Source organism: Gymnoscopelus braueri, assembly GCF_963280865.1.
Source record: "Gymnoscopelus braueri genome assembly, chromosome: 20".
In the NCBI taxonomy this organism is placed as follows: Eukaryota; Metazoa; Chordata; class Actinopteri; order Myctophiformes; family Myctophidae; genus Gymnoscopelus; species Gymnoscopelus braueri.
In genome coordinates, this window is record NC_137622.1 from 10,696,696 (window position 1) to 10,711,200 (window position 14,505).

The 14,505-nt window shown below is 43.0% G+C and overlaps 1 protein-coding gene across 1 annotated transcript in view; it reads right to left on the minus strand.

The window, feature by feature from the left end:
- ctnna1 (catenin (cadherin-associated protein), alpha 1) overlaps positions 1–14,505 on the minus strand; it is a 133,242-nt gene that overhangs the window by 21,370 nt on the left and 97,367 nt on the right. Inside the window, exons 14-15 of the mRNA XM_080416484.1 lie at positions 14,229–14,410; positions 5,510–5,615 (exon numbers count right to left, since the gene is read on the minus strand). Coding sequence (XP_080272610.1) covers positions 5,510–5,615; positions 14,229–14,410 — 288 coding nt within the window. The remainder of the gene's footprint in view (positions 1–5,509; positions 5,616–14,228; positions 14,411–14,505) is intronic.

Genomic DNA, 14,505 nt, shown 5'->3' on the forward strand with positions numbered 1-14,505 from the left:
AGCTGCCACCTGGTAATTATGCTGCTAATTAAAGGAGAATCACTCCTAAGCACTATCAACCTGGCGTCCCTGTTTTGGGCATGTCTTAATGAGGCAAAAACTTTTTCACAGATTTTCACAAATCTTCAAAACTAATTGATCTACAAGCTCGGGACATGTCGCGATGTGTTGCGAGCTTGTAGATCGGCTATTTTGAGCCGTTTTCTAAAAAGACGCATGGTTTAAAGTGGTTGTTGGAGAGAGGTCTCTAAATATAAACCACCTACCAAAATATAATTATCCAAAAAAAAGCTGCCACCTGGTAATTACGTTGCTAATTAAAGGAGTATCACTCTAAATGGATCCCGCTTTCAGGAGACCTCCCGTTTCGTCACGCACATTGCCCCCCCGTGTACTCCCAAAACCTAGCCTTCCACAACACCCCCCCCCCACCCAGGGTTGCCAGATCTGCTTATTATAATTTCCCCCGCAAGATTTTATTTGAAAATAGAGACGCGTTGTGAGCTTATAGATCTGCTATTTTCAAATAGCTGATGTATATGTTAAAGTGCTCATGTGGCCCATAGTCGTTTTTTTTTGGGCTGGTTTTCCTAGACCTGGTTGCTTGTTTCTCACAGAATCTGGCAACACTGCCCCCACACCCCACCCCCATATCTGTACTTCTAGGAGCCCCTTGGCTGATGCGTTATGAACAGAGTCGGCCTGGTCTTCACTGGGGTATGGACTAAACAGGGACAGCTGGATGCGTTCAGAGGCTGGAGGGGTCCTCAGTTCTTCTTGGCAAGCCCCTGTGGTTCCAACAGCCAAAGCTCTTCATTTATTCATACTTTGAGTGCTTCAAACCCCCAAATCCCCTAATAGTGTACACAGACATCAAACCGATACAGCAATAAGCAGCTACTGTACAAATAGGCAGAGAGAAGGGGGGGTGGGGGGTAGGGGGGTTCACACGGCTAAATTAAACGCTGCTACACACATGCATGCAGCTAAATTGGAAAACACTACAAAGCCAACATGCAGATATGCAGGGGCTTGCAGAGAAACATGCGCATGATGCACCTGCAACCTTTCCCATCGGTTTTCTTTAGGGTATAATACTATATTCGTTTTAATGTGAATAAGCAGCTTCTGATGCCACATCGAGGCATTAAAGAAAAAAAAACGTTCTCTTCACGCGCAACTAGGTCAGGGCAGGTAAGAGTTTTCGTTCATGATAGACCTTAGGACTTTCTATATAACAGATCTGACAGCAACTTAAATAAAATATCAAAAGTGTGGGGTTCTGGAAGGCTGGCAGCTCATTATGTCATAATATGAGGCAGAGAGCTCATTGCAGAATTGTTCCTGTAAGCCAAGGCCCTAATTAGCCAAGACCCATGGCACTTAACTTTTACAATTGCATTCTGGGAAATTTATTTTTAGGCTTTTCTCTTAGTCGAGTGTAGAGAGACAGGAACCCGGGGTCAAAGAGAAAGGAGACAAGCGAGACAAATGACGGGAGTCGGATTCGGACTTGAGTCCTTGTGACTCAGTCTTTTTGTGTACGGCACCCCTATATGAAGGGGGGGGGGTGAGGCATGTTTCAAAAGCGAGCGGTAAATATTGTTTAAGTGGCCTAGTGCAACAACATTCAAACACGTCTCTCCTACTTACACAAACAACTGGTAGGGGCAATAACACAACTACATCATTCATGAATGAATTATTAAATGATGCCTGGTATGTGTGCAAACCGGCACTCTGGAAACTGATACTTAATGGGATGAGATAATGGATTCTAACTGAATTGTTTAAGACGGCTGCAAAGTCTCAAAATCCATGTTGTTAGTTTGCCTTGAAGCATTCCGAAGCCTTTGAATGAACTCATTACTTTATAATAAGGCTTTAGGAGGGTACGATGATACATTTTGCTAACATGGGAGTCAGCCGAGCTGTCAACAGACCCGTGGTAGCGGGAAAAAAGGGCCTGACAACGTCTGCGTTTGCCTGAATCAAACAACCTTACAGCAAACATCTTAAGACCGTTTTCGTCTTCCCACACGCATTCCACAGTCAATAGAGCCCTCCGTCATGGAGGAAAACTGCAGCTTGACAGTGGAAGACCACGTCAACCTCCATCTGACAACACCGTCACCTCACAGTTAAACTCCTTCACGGTTTAACCCATTGAGACCGGGAACGCAGCTGTGTGTCATTTTAAGATTTCTTTGGCTATTCAAAAATAGCAGATATACAGTAGATCTACTATTTTTGAAAAATCGTGAAAATGTGTGCAAATCTTTGAATATATATATTTTTTAAAGCGAACATTTTTAACTCAAATCTTTGCTTCTGGGGATTCTACAAATCTCTTCTAAATCCTAACAGTTTTTTTCTTTATAACTTTTTCATGTCAAGGACCCTCAAGGATCATGTATTTGGCCACGGACCCCCCCCTCCCCCCCATCTCAAAATATGTTGTTCCAGGGACCCCCCCAGAAGCAAAGATGAGTTAAAAATGTTCGCTTTAAAAGAATATATTTTCAAAGATTTGCACACATTTTCATGATTTTTCAAAAAATAGCAGATCTACAAGCTCATGAGCTTGTAGATCTGCTATTTTTTTTTATAGACCAAAGAAATCAAAAAAATTACACAGATTCTTTCCCAGTCTAAATGGGTTAGCAACTTATGCCCTATTTTATACTTTGTCGTACGACGGTGTATTTCTGCTTATTTCTGCCTGCACATATTGCAGAAAGCAGAGTCTCTCTCAGAGACCATGTTCTGCACTGGAGGTGGCCCATGAATAAGTTGGGGGAATAAATCACGCACAGTGTGTCCCTGAGGAGTGGTACAGTGTGAGTATTTAAGTGAAATACGAGGCCATGGATAATTGAATATGTGTTTTCCCCATGTCAATGTGCCTAGTGTGGGATAAGGGAAATGTGATGAAATGGGGAACTGGGGTTGAGTGAGCTTGGTGAGACGATTAGAGGAGGAGGGGGGGGGCAGTAGTTAACCCTTTAAGACCTGGAACGCATCTGTGTTACTTTTTGATTTGAGCTTTAAAAAAAAAAGCATTATTTTACACTTTGGCTATTCAAAAATAGCAGATATACAAGCTTGTAGCGCGGCAAGCTTGTAGATCTTATTATGAAAATGTGTGCAAATCTTTGAATAAATATCGTTTTAAAGCAAACATTTTATACTCAAATATTTGCTTCTGGGGGTCCCTAGAACAAAATATTTTGAGATGGGGTCGGCGGCCAAATACATCATTTTGGGGGTCTTGACATGAAAAAGTTTGAGCCCCACTGACTCAGAAAACTGTTAGGATTTAGAAGACCTTTGTAGAGTTGGCTTCAGGTCTTAATGGGTTAATGCAGAATGGATATGGACCACTTGGAAAGCTGCTGCTTTTTCGATGAGGTCATTTTAATTAAATGGCTTCACGATGGCTCTCTGGGCATCATGGGGAATTTGACGTGGTTCACTGATAAAATGGTATATAATAATGATGAATAACGGGCACGAAAGATAAAGATTTGCTGGTGGAGGTGTGTAATGATTTTTGAGCTATATTCGCCCGCGAGATGTCGAAGACTCCACACAATACTTCAGATTGACTTCAGCTTAATCGATCTAGTGGCCCGTTTGTGATCAAGTGAATAGGGCCAAGCTGATGGTAGGGTCACCATATCATGGTGATGATGACCCAACACCACAGATTAAGCTTCATCAGCGATTAAAAACATGAAAAACACTGATGTCCTATTAACCCATTAAGACCCGAGGTGATTCTTAAAACATTTCTAAATCCAGCTTTTTGAAAAAGAAAAATCACAAAAAAAAAAAAAGTTCAAGATTTTTCAAAAATAGCAGATCTACAAGCGGATCTACAAGCTCATAGCGTGGCACCGAGTGCCGCGCTATGAGCTTGTACATCTGCTATTTTTGAATAGCCAAAGAAATCTAAAGTGACACAGAAGCGTTCAAGGTCTTAATGGGTTAAGTTCATAGTTCACTGAGCTGACTGATGCAAGCAGAACGCTGCCGGGTTTTGGCGAAATACACAAAACATCCTAATGAGAATATCGTTACTGTAGCGAACACACACAGATGTCTCATTTTCAGTCAATCAAGTAGCTTAGCTCCACGAGCCCAAACAACTTCATCTTCACACGGCAGCATCTGGGACGACGACTCCCACTTTTCACAGCATATTATAACATCTAGGAAGCACTTTCAGTGGATGTTATTTCCTGTCACTATTTATAAAGGGATACTACAGTACTTCTGGCAGTAACGCAGATGATTCGATTGGCTCCATGTGCAGTAGAGTGAAGTAGACATGTTCAATAAGGCGTGCTCTAGTGTAGTATAAGCCATTAAGACCTGGAACGCATCTGTGTCATTTTTAGATTTGAGCAAAAAAAATAAAGCATTATTGTACACTTTGGCTATTCAAAAATAGCAGATCTACAAGCTCACCGCGCTGCGAGCTTGTAGATCTGCTATTAAAAAAAAAAATAATAATGTGTGCAAATCTGTGAATGTATATATTCTTTCAAAGCGAACATTTTTAACTCAAATCTTTGCTTCTGGGGGGTTCCTGGAACAAAGTATCTTGAGATGGGCGGTCCGCAGCCAAATGCATATAATTTTGGGGGTCCTTGACAATTTAGAAAAAGTTTGAGAACCACTGATATAGGAACATACGCTATTTTTTTAAACTGTTGGGATTTAGAAGACATTTTGTAGAATCGGCTTCAGGTCTTAATGGGATAAACTGTGGTATGTAAGCAGGAAAAGGACACGATGAGAGCACGTTAGGAAGGAGTGTTTGGAAGAAGCCATGGGCATCTACCGAAGCCGCAATCACGATAGTATTTCTTTCTTTTTTCCTGTAGTTACCCAGAAGAATCAGCAGATAACGATACAAGATCAGCAATTCATCCACCATGGTTTCATGGCAGAATAATTACACTATATGAAATTAGGCTATGGTTTAGGATAACTAATTGTAGAATTATGAAATGTACACGTCCCGCTTGGGTAACGATGCAGAGCTTTTTATTACATTGATGTTATAGTGGGAAAAAAAACACAGCTCATCTGCCAGTAAACTTGGGCGAGGTGCTGGAGCCAAAAGGAAACTAAATAAACAATTAAAGTGAGCCTACGCACACTCAAAACTGTGCAAAGTCAGAGGCTCCCTTGAATGGTTGATAACATTGATGTTAAAAATGTGTGTGAATCCAAAGTCTGCCACAGCTGACAGAGAAAGAGAAAAAAACCTAGTAGGCTACAGTACTTTTCAGCCAGTCATAACTGTCAAATGAACTGTCCCTTCTACAAAAGACCTTTAAATATTTTTGCATTATTTATATCCTCATTATTAATAAGAAAAGCATGTTTTCATCAGTATATGCACAACATCAGAGTGTTGTGGCATAGATTTAATATTCTTTATGTCTCTTGCAATGTCTACATCAATGGGGGGATGGGAGTTTCACTATGGACTTACTTGGTCGGCGATGGTGCGGCCCAGCTTGTCCATTCGTGATCCTGCCTCTGCAATCTTCTTAGCAGCGCTGATGACATCAGACGTGTTCTTCAGTGGTCCTTTCCCCCTGGGGAGACAACAGAGAGATCACTCCTTGTTTTTGATCTACTGCAAGCTTCATTCAATATGCAACAGCAGCATCTTGGCCGTGGAGTTGCTATGTTTTTAATGGTTGTTTTTCCCCCCGATCAGACAGGTATACAGGGTTAATTTATGGGGTAAAGGAAGGCCAGGGAAACTGTGAAATACACACCCCCACACACAAGCACACACGCACTAAACACTATCACCTCTGGAATCATGAACATTTTATAACCCTTTTAAGTTCAGGGGCCACAGCCTTCAGTCTAAAGGCCATCATAACAGAGGCAAGGCATGGCAATTTTATTTGTATAGCACATCTCGACAACAAGGCGATTCAATGTGCTTAGAGCTGCAGCCATTGCCACGTGCCGACTCCTCCCGTCTTATTCAAATGTGTTAACCTGTTTATAGTCTCCTCCACTCAGCTTTATTAAAAAGGCCAAGAACTGAGAATGTGTTGTGATACTGTCTGAGCAGCTCCAGATGGTCCAAACGACACTAAATAAACCACATTACACTATTCATCCGTTCTATTTTGCTCTGTGGACTGCGGGAGTAAAAGAGGACAGAGAGAAGAAAAGCAGAGATAAAATGGAATGTCCAACTCGACCTAATCGTTTTGGCTCATTTGTTCTAACGCGGCCCCTCCCATCTCCCTCCTCAAAACCGGGGCTCCTACAAACGAGGGCCGGGCTCACTATAGACACAGCCCACAGTATAAAACTCACCAGCCATTTGCCAGCTTAGTGTCCCCACAAGGGACTCGGGGACACAGTTGGCAAGAGGCACAAATTGGATTCAAAGCTGCTCTCTCCAGGCTAAAGAACGAGCCATCCAACCCACAACAGATGGAATTTTGTGTTCTCCCCTCTTCCCTTCCCTCCCCCTCCCATGTCTAACCCCTTCCCTCCCTCTTGCTCTCCCTCGGCTGCCAGGCTGTGAAGCCAGTGTCAGGGTCCTCCGTGGAGGAGGCCATGCGTCACGCCACACAGCTACTGGAGGAGGGTCCGCAGGGACGGGTCAGCCCCTGGAGAACTCCACAGCAGGATGGGTAAGTCGGTAACAGTCTAGAAAGCAGAGTTTTAGCTTGCTTCAATGTAAACGCAACCCTCAAAGCATGACTAAATGGTCTCCATGGGAGGCAAAGAGGCCAATTATCTCTAAATTCGGTATTAGAATCCGGGTCCGACAGCTTGGCCAAACATTGATGATTGATTGAATATTACTATTTTTTACTCTTTGTACAGCAGTAAAAAGAGTAGGAAAAAACGCCTAATGGATGACACAAAAAAGCCAAAGGCTTGTGTCCATTGTGGTCCATTAAACATTCAACAATCAAACAACACTGCAACAACAACAAAAAATACAAGGAGTTTGTACTTTCCTCTATGTTTTATGTTACCTACAGTAGCACCAAGATGTGGCTGCGGCTAGTGTTTAAAAAGGCTTACCCCAGCCATCCATTATCAGGTTGCTCCAAAAAAAAAAAAAGAACCGACAGTGCGAGATGGGTTAAAACCCTTATGAAACCAGCTCACTATGTGAACGCTGGTTTTAACAAACTGCACAGCATTTTATCAGTGTGTGACCAGTGATTGATTATCATCCCATACCTAGTAGAGAGAAACAAATTGTGTCGGAAGTTCCTCTTTTACCATGCAGGTGTCATTAAACCTAACAACGTTAATGAGCCACCGCCTCTACATTTTTGCAATCAATTCATTTGAGTCTTTCAAATACCATAGCAAGCTTAAAGTGTATGTCCATTGCATTTCATACTTTCAGTTTTGATTAGTCAGACTATTCACACGTGTGTAAATGGACAATTATGCAACAATTGTGTTTTATTTCTAAGCAATAAATCTATATTTAGGGAATTGATTAGATTTTTTGGTTACTCTTAAATGGCTCCAAGAAACATCTATACAGAGGCGGAGACGTTGGCAGTCGTCAATGTCATTGTTAAATCGGCATGGGCACAACCATGTAATACACAGGGAGATTTTTCCATCCTACCAGGAAGATAATTGCGTTTCACCCGGTGTCCTCGTAAATGTAACTGTCCAATCATGGACTCGTTTAGACCCGGTATGATACAAATCCAGAAGCACCAGGGGTGTCCTGAGGACCAGAGTTGGGAATCACTGCTGTAACTGTCAGATCTACTTTTCATTCCCTGACAATGCCTGGATAGCTAAAGAAGATTGTTTTGCTATAGGGGGGAGAGAGCAGGAAAGGGGGAGGGGGGGGGAGGGGGCCTGAGGGGTTCACAACAGGATATCCTGATTTACCCTCATCTGATTTTCATAATGCATTGAATATCTGGACGTTGGGGGGTGGGGGCTGTCAGGTCTAGTGACAGGCACGGGTCTCCAGATGGGAGTAAGACACATCAGATCTAGTCCTCCAACGGCGCTGAGCAGTCCAAGACAGCAGGTTCCTGAATGTTGTATGCTTTCAAGCCACGCCATGCCTTATTCATGAGGAGCCACCGCACGGCCCGTACACATAGTGGAAGTCAACACGGATCTCTCTCTCTCTCTCGCTGCTCATAATAAGGCTGGCGAGAGCCCCCCCCCCCCCCCCCGATCAATTTTCCCCGTACAGCATTAACCTTGGTGCAGCTATGTGCCAGCTCAAGGTTGAGGGGGCAATAATTTGGGTGTGGGCTGAATTAGCCAGCTCGTGACCTTCCAGGCGCTATACTGTGACATACGAGACGTACAGACATGATGTGACGACATGCTGTCATACACACAAGGATGTGTAGGTGTTTACACACAACTACAGGCAGCCAATGTAAATCATTAAATCATTTCAAGCTATGTAATGATGTAAAATATGTACCAATACATACTTAACACATTGACTGCCAAGGATATAATATTACGTCATCTGAAATCCAACGCTTCACTGCCAAAGACGTAATTATTGCGTGATCATGGTGTTTTTAGTGATTACACTAGAGGGCGCTCTTCGCCAACCTATGAATGATACCTCGACTTCCAGAGAAGGATAGACCCGGAAATGACGTCATTTAAAAGAAATAACCCAGTCCACTGCAATGTTAGCAGTTATCAGTTTTATAAAAATCTCGGTTTTCTTTTCCCAGATTGCGTTTTTGGTGAAAACTAGCGATATTCAACTGCCGATAACTACAGAACTGACGATCGTGGTTACATTGGTTTTTTTTTGGTGGAAAGAAGCATTGTTTACATCCGGGTTGATTTTTTGTTTTCCGTGGATTGTCAAAGACTCAAAATAAGGCTCAAAAGCCTCTAGGTATAGTCAGATTAACGGCACTGAACAGGAATTGCTTTGTTGAACCCAGTACATTGGTATAAACTAAAGACAGCCAGTCAGAAAGAGAAAAACTAAACATTGGCTATGAAATACCTGACTTACAACAACATAGTGTGTGGGTCGCGTTACTTGCCACATGAATTCCTGACAATGTAGCAACGATTCTTCACCGTGGCTCGTCTCCACATTAGCAAGCAGCTCCACTGTGTAAACAATCCTCAATCTCTTCACATGGACAGCTTGGTGGCTTGGTAACCCTGGTGTGTACACGTGTCTTAGAGGTTTGTAGGCTAACTGACATTAGTTTTGACACTTAAATCTAACTCTGGTATTGGTTTACACCGTTAAGACGTAAGGGTGATGTGCAAGGAAGCATTTCAGTCTTTGTGATTATTCCAGCAATAATACATGGCTGAAACCATGTTAAGAAAAAGTTACTTTCTACGTACAAAAAAAAGTGTCAGTGGCTCTCGCTACAGTACCTGTAGCTGGCTCTGTAGACCATAAGCCAATCGGCTGGTATAAATATGGTGCATTTACAGAACTAAATGTTCAGGCTTGAAAATCCAGTTCCAATCAAAATACACACGTGTGTGTGTGTGTGTGTGTACACATATACATTAACACTGTTAAGGGTACACATACAGTACCTGTACCAAACGGTTTCGGTACGGGCTGGTTTGTTCGGTACACACCCGTGCTGAATGAGTGCCTACTGAATGTGGAACTAAAATACAAATGAACATATTAAGCTGCCTATACACATTCACAACACCACATTAAGTAGATGAGGAGCGCTTATTTTTCTACCTTCAATGTCCTTAAATGACTCGACAACAAGGCAGACAGTGCAGCTTGAGGCTTGCGATGTAAACCTGAGCAATAAGTGAGCGCATTATTAGTGTGTATGCTGCAGAATGTCTCTGCTGTGCTGATGCATGGACATACAGAGCTGCCGAGAGCTACAGTGACTGCCCATCACCTCTACCCCCGAGTGGAACATAGTAAGCAGTGTTCTGCAACCAGTATTACTGGTTTTGGTTCATTAAATACATTGGTCGCAATTAAAAAGTTTTGTTGCACTTGATAGCTTTCTGGGTGCATGTATGGCCAAAATCAATTATTTATGAGCACAAATTTGACTTAAATAGGCTGTGCCATCTCTTGCTGTGGTTGTCAATGAGAGAGATGTGCATGTTTGCTGAGAACCAGCAGGTTGGCATTGGCAATACCTCATGTAAATAACCAGCAGGTTGGCATTGGCAATACCTCATGTAAATATCAAGTTGAATATACATGCAGAATGTGAGCTGTGTGATTTTTGGTTTTATAAGTTTGTACATGGCTGACATGGTAAACTGTCAATTTGCTGGCATTAGAGTGGTGCTATTTTTAACCTACTGTGAAAGGAAATGTGCAATGGGAAAGTTCAGTTAGTTTCTATTACATTTTTTTTGACAACGTTTGGTTTGCAGCGGTATTATATTTTTCTTTTCACCGTACCGAAACCAAAAATGAACCGTAGCTTCAAACCAAAATACGTACCGTACCAACCACAACTAACATACATACATAATATACATGCAGTATATATATATATATATATATATATATATATATATATATGTATATATGTATATATTATACGTATATATATACACATACACATACACGCACAAATCTTACGTGGATTCTAATAAAAAATACATGAACGGTGCAGCGTTTGAGATTGGCCACAGCATAATTTGCATGAAATTAACATGCAGCACAACAGGTCCAAAGAAGAGACTGCTTTGCAGTTATTTCCTCTTGATCCTTCAAGGGAGCGTGGATCAACGCACAATTTGTGCGATTCAGCACAGGGTCTAAAGTTGTGTGTTTCAGCACTCTGACCTCCTTCACTGAGGCTTCCTGTTGTTGTTGTACCTGCACGTCTTTGTCTCATTCAAGAAGATGAAGATGGAGCGGCAGCGGTTGTTGGGGCGTTGTTACCACGGTGACTCAGAGCTAAGCACAAGATGTCCTCTGAGTAATTCACTTCAGTTTAAAAAGGCACAGTCAGTCACACGCCAGCGAGGCCAGACACGAATACACACGGCTAGTAAAAAAAATGTCCTCACATGTCACGCGGGCGCGCCACACGCACGCACAGTATACACACCTGCCAACTCTGAATAAATGTATTGAGTACCACACGGGTGGCGCGCACCAGAGACAATCAAGACACCATTGTTGCACGCACAATGCTGAACATTCGACAAATAGCCTGTCAGACGAAAAGCAATATGGTACTGTACAGTATATGCATACTATACTTATAGTTCCCTCTAGTCTACAACACAACCACAGACTGAAAGTTAAGTGGAAACCTGTCCGTGCACACACATACTGTGCGCTTGTGTGTATATATACACTATGAAGTGGTTTATATGCACGCATGTAGCACTGTCAGGCGGAAACCTTGTATGTCCAAGACTGTTACTTCTCAGGATATTGGAAAAAAAGAACCATTGGATCTAAACTAGTTATTAGTCACAAGCACTGCATGTTATAGTTTTCTCTCTGTCACAAACCTTAAAGGAGGAGTTCACCCAGAAAATGACTTATTTTCTATCAATTGCACACCCCATGAATCCTTGAATTCATGGATTTGTTTTTGTTTTTGTTGCATTCCTAAGCTAATAATTTGATTCCCGTCTCCTACCGACTAATGTATCCGGTAGGAGACACAAAGTAGATTCTTTGTGTCTCCTACCGGAAATACACCCGGTCATCAAATTGTTGGCTTAGGAATGCGACAAAAACAAAAATAAATCCATTAATTCAAGGCTTCATGGGGTGTGCAATTGATAGAAAATAAGTCATTCTTTGGGTGAACTACTCCTTTAACATGCCCATATATGGAGACCGATGGGAAGTGGACGTCACAAACGTAACGTGCAATGGCCTCAGACACGACAGAAACTGTTGCCTAACAACGCGGATTTGTGCGTGTGGCCCTCGGGTGCCCTGCCCATATATGGGCATATTGGTCAGATCGACTTGATCTACAGCTCTGACAAAGCACTACAAAGGGGTAGCAGATCAGGAAAAAGTACATGGTCGATTAACAATGCTTTAGAAACAAGACATCAGAGAACCGCAATTTTATTGTGTTCGCTAAGCTTATTTTAGTGTAAAACTTATGTTAAGACGTGTTTGTGTTATGAAAAATGCGTACATGTTGGCAGGTTTGCATATTCAAACATATAAACAGACTATCATGGAGAGACAGACGGACATTTCTCGCCCCCATTGACTCATTCCAAAGCAGACTTGCACACACACACACACACACACACACACACACAGAGCAGATGGCAGGGATTCTCAGGTAATGTGCCAGATACCTTACCTTCTGTCACATTTAGACAAGCAAAGTTCTGACTCCTCTGCCAGCCAAAGACAGAAAGTTGACCTTTTCCTCTGTGAAGAACTGCCATTAAATATATACTAGAGGTTCGGCTAGAGGTGCGACGTAGGCTCACACCTACTGTAGGTCGCACCGCCGATAGGTCTGAGTCATAGTTTCGGGGGCTTTGTTAGAGTACCCATCTGTCTGTATACCTTTTGTGCCCATATATAGAGATCTCCGTAAAGTATCTGTCTGTCTACCTGTGTCTCTTTTATGCCCATTTATGGAGAGCTCTTTAGACAGATATAATACACAAATATACATAAACACACTTTTTCTGCGTAGTGCCTTCTAAAAGGAAGCTGAACTCAAGGCTCCTGGAGTCCAGGTATTGCAGAGAAAGGAAGTTGGTAGTCAGGGAGGGCACACATTCTGACAGCAACCATTTAAATCAGACGGTATACTGTGTGTGATGGGTAGGGGTGATGGGTAGGGGCAAACCTGAGTATAGGGCCCTATGAAACCTAAATTCCACCATTTGCTTGTTTAGGCATCCTTCTGGCTGGTACAACGATCTGCTCTTCACTTCATACAATCACAATCACTTCTGAATTGTTTTTGTGCTTGTGGTCATTTAGGCTGCATTGTCTCAAGACGCCTCCATTTTCTAAAGCGTGTGCACATAAAATGCATACCGTTGAAATGACACGTGTCAAGCGACCATCTCCTCGAATCCTTACAATGGCAGTAAAAATGGGTATAAAAATATAAATATATATTGATTTTACGGAACACTTTTAATTTTGTATTTCATAAACGTTAAAAAATATTAAAATAGCAGATCTACAAGCTCACATGTCGAGAAGCGACGCTATAAAACAGGGCTTGATAGCTGCCGCCCCTAGAATGGGTAACACAGAGCACTAACAGCGAGTGACAGCAGTGAGTGAGGGGAGCTGAGACAGTGGGAACAGAGTCAGAGGGAGGTTGAAGGTGGGGGGGGGGCAGGGGTGTGGGGCGGTGGGGCAGTGTATAAATTGGCATTCTAATGGGGGGACACTGTGTACAGAATGAAGCGAAGGAGGTGAATATAGTCACCTCAGTAGCAGCTCTGCTTGCAGAGCCTGTCCATTTAACATTTAGATGCGCAGCTCTATGCAGATAGCAAGAGACAAAGGAGGAAGCGTGACATATAGCTTATGGCTGTACAGAAAAAGGAGGGGAGAAAAAAAATTATAAAAGAAATCAACAAAGTAAAAAAGCCCACCTACAGTACTGCTGTGGGAAGATAAAGAGCACCGATGCATGAACGGCAGCGCTCAACCGGGTGCGTAAAACACGGGCGTCATGCTGGGCGATTTGTGTTTGACGGCCATCCATGTCCGCAGGCATGTTGTCGCCATGGCGATATCAACGTCGACTAAGACGCCACATGCAGATCAGTGGGGCGAACGCATCACCATGGATACGTCACAAAACGCAATACAATTACTATTATGATCCCCTCATCTCAAACTGTCTTGTGGCAACCAGTGTTGCCAGATTCTATAAGAGAAACAAGCAACCAGGTCTAGGAAAACCAGCCCAAAAGAGGCGACTATGGGCCACATGAGCACTTTAACATATACATCAGCTATTTGAAAATAGAAGATCTACAAGCTTGTAGATCGGCTATTTTCAAATAAAATCTTGCGGGGAAATTGTAATAAACAGATCTGGCAACCCATGTCTGGCTATACATAAATGATGCAGGAAATCAATTAGGTCGCCTATAGCTAGGAAGAAAAAAACGGCACACATCGTTTCAGGCTGGCCACACACACACACACGCGCACACCCCCCCCCCCCCCCCCCCACACCAGGTGCACGGCAGCAAAGCAATCTGTCGCCTGAGCTCACCTGGTAAAGTCTGTCATCTCCATCATAATCATGCACATCTGCTTGGCCAGCACGATGATGTCATTGCCGCTGTCGTCCCACTTGGACACCTCGGCGTCCAGCTTGCTCTTCTCCTCCTGGAAGCTCGCCACCTGCTCTGCGATCTTGGCCTTCTGCTCCTGGGGCAGCTGGGCCATGATGGCCTGGGGGAGGAGGAGGGAGAAATGTGTGGGGTTAAGGTACGGTTTTGTTGGGTCTGGGCTTATTTCAGCAGCTCCCCCTGCTTACATCCTCCTCA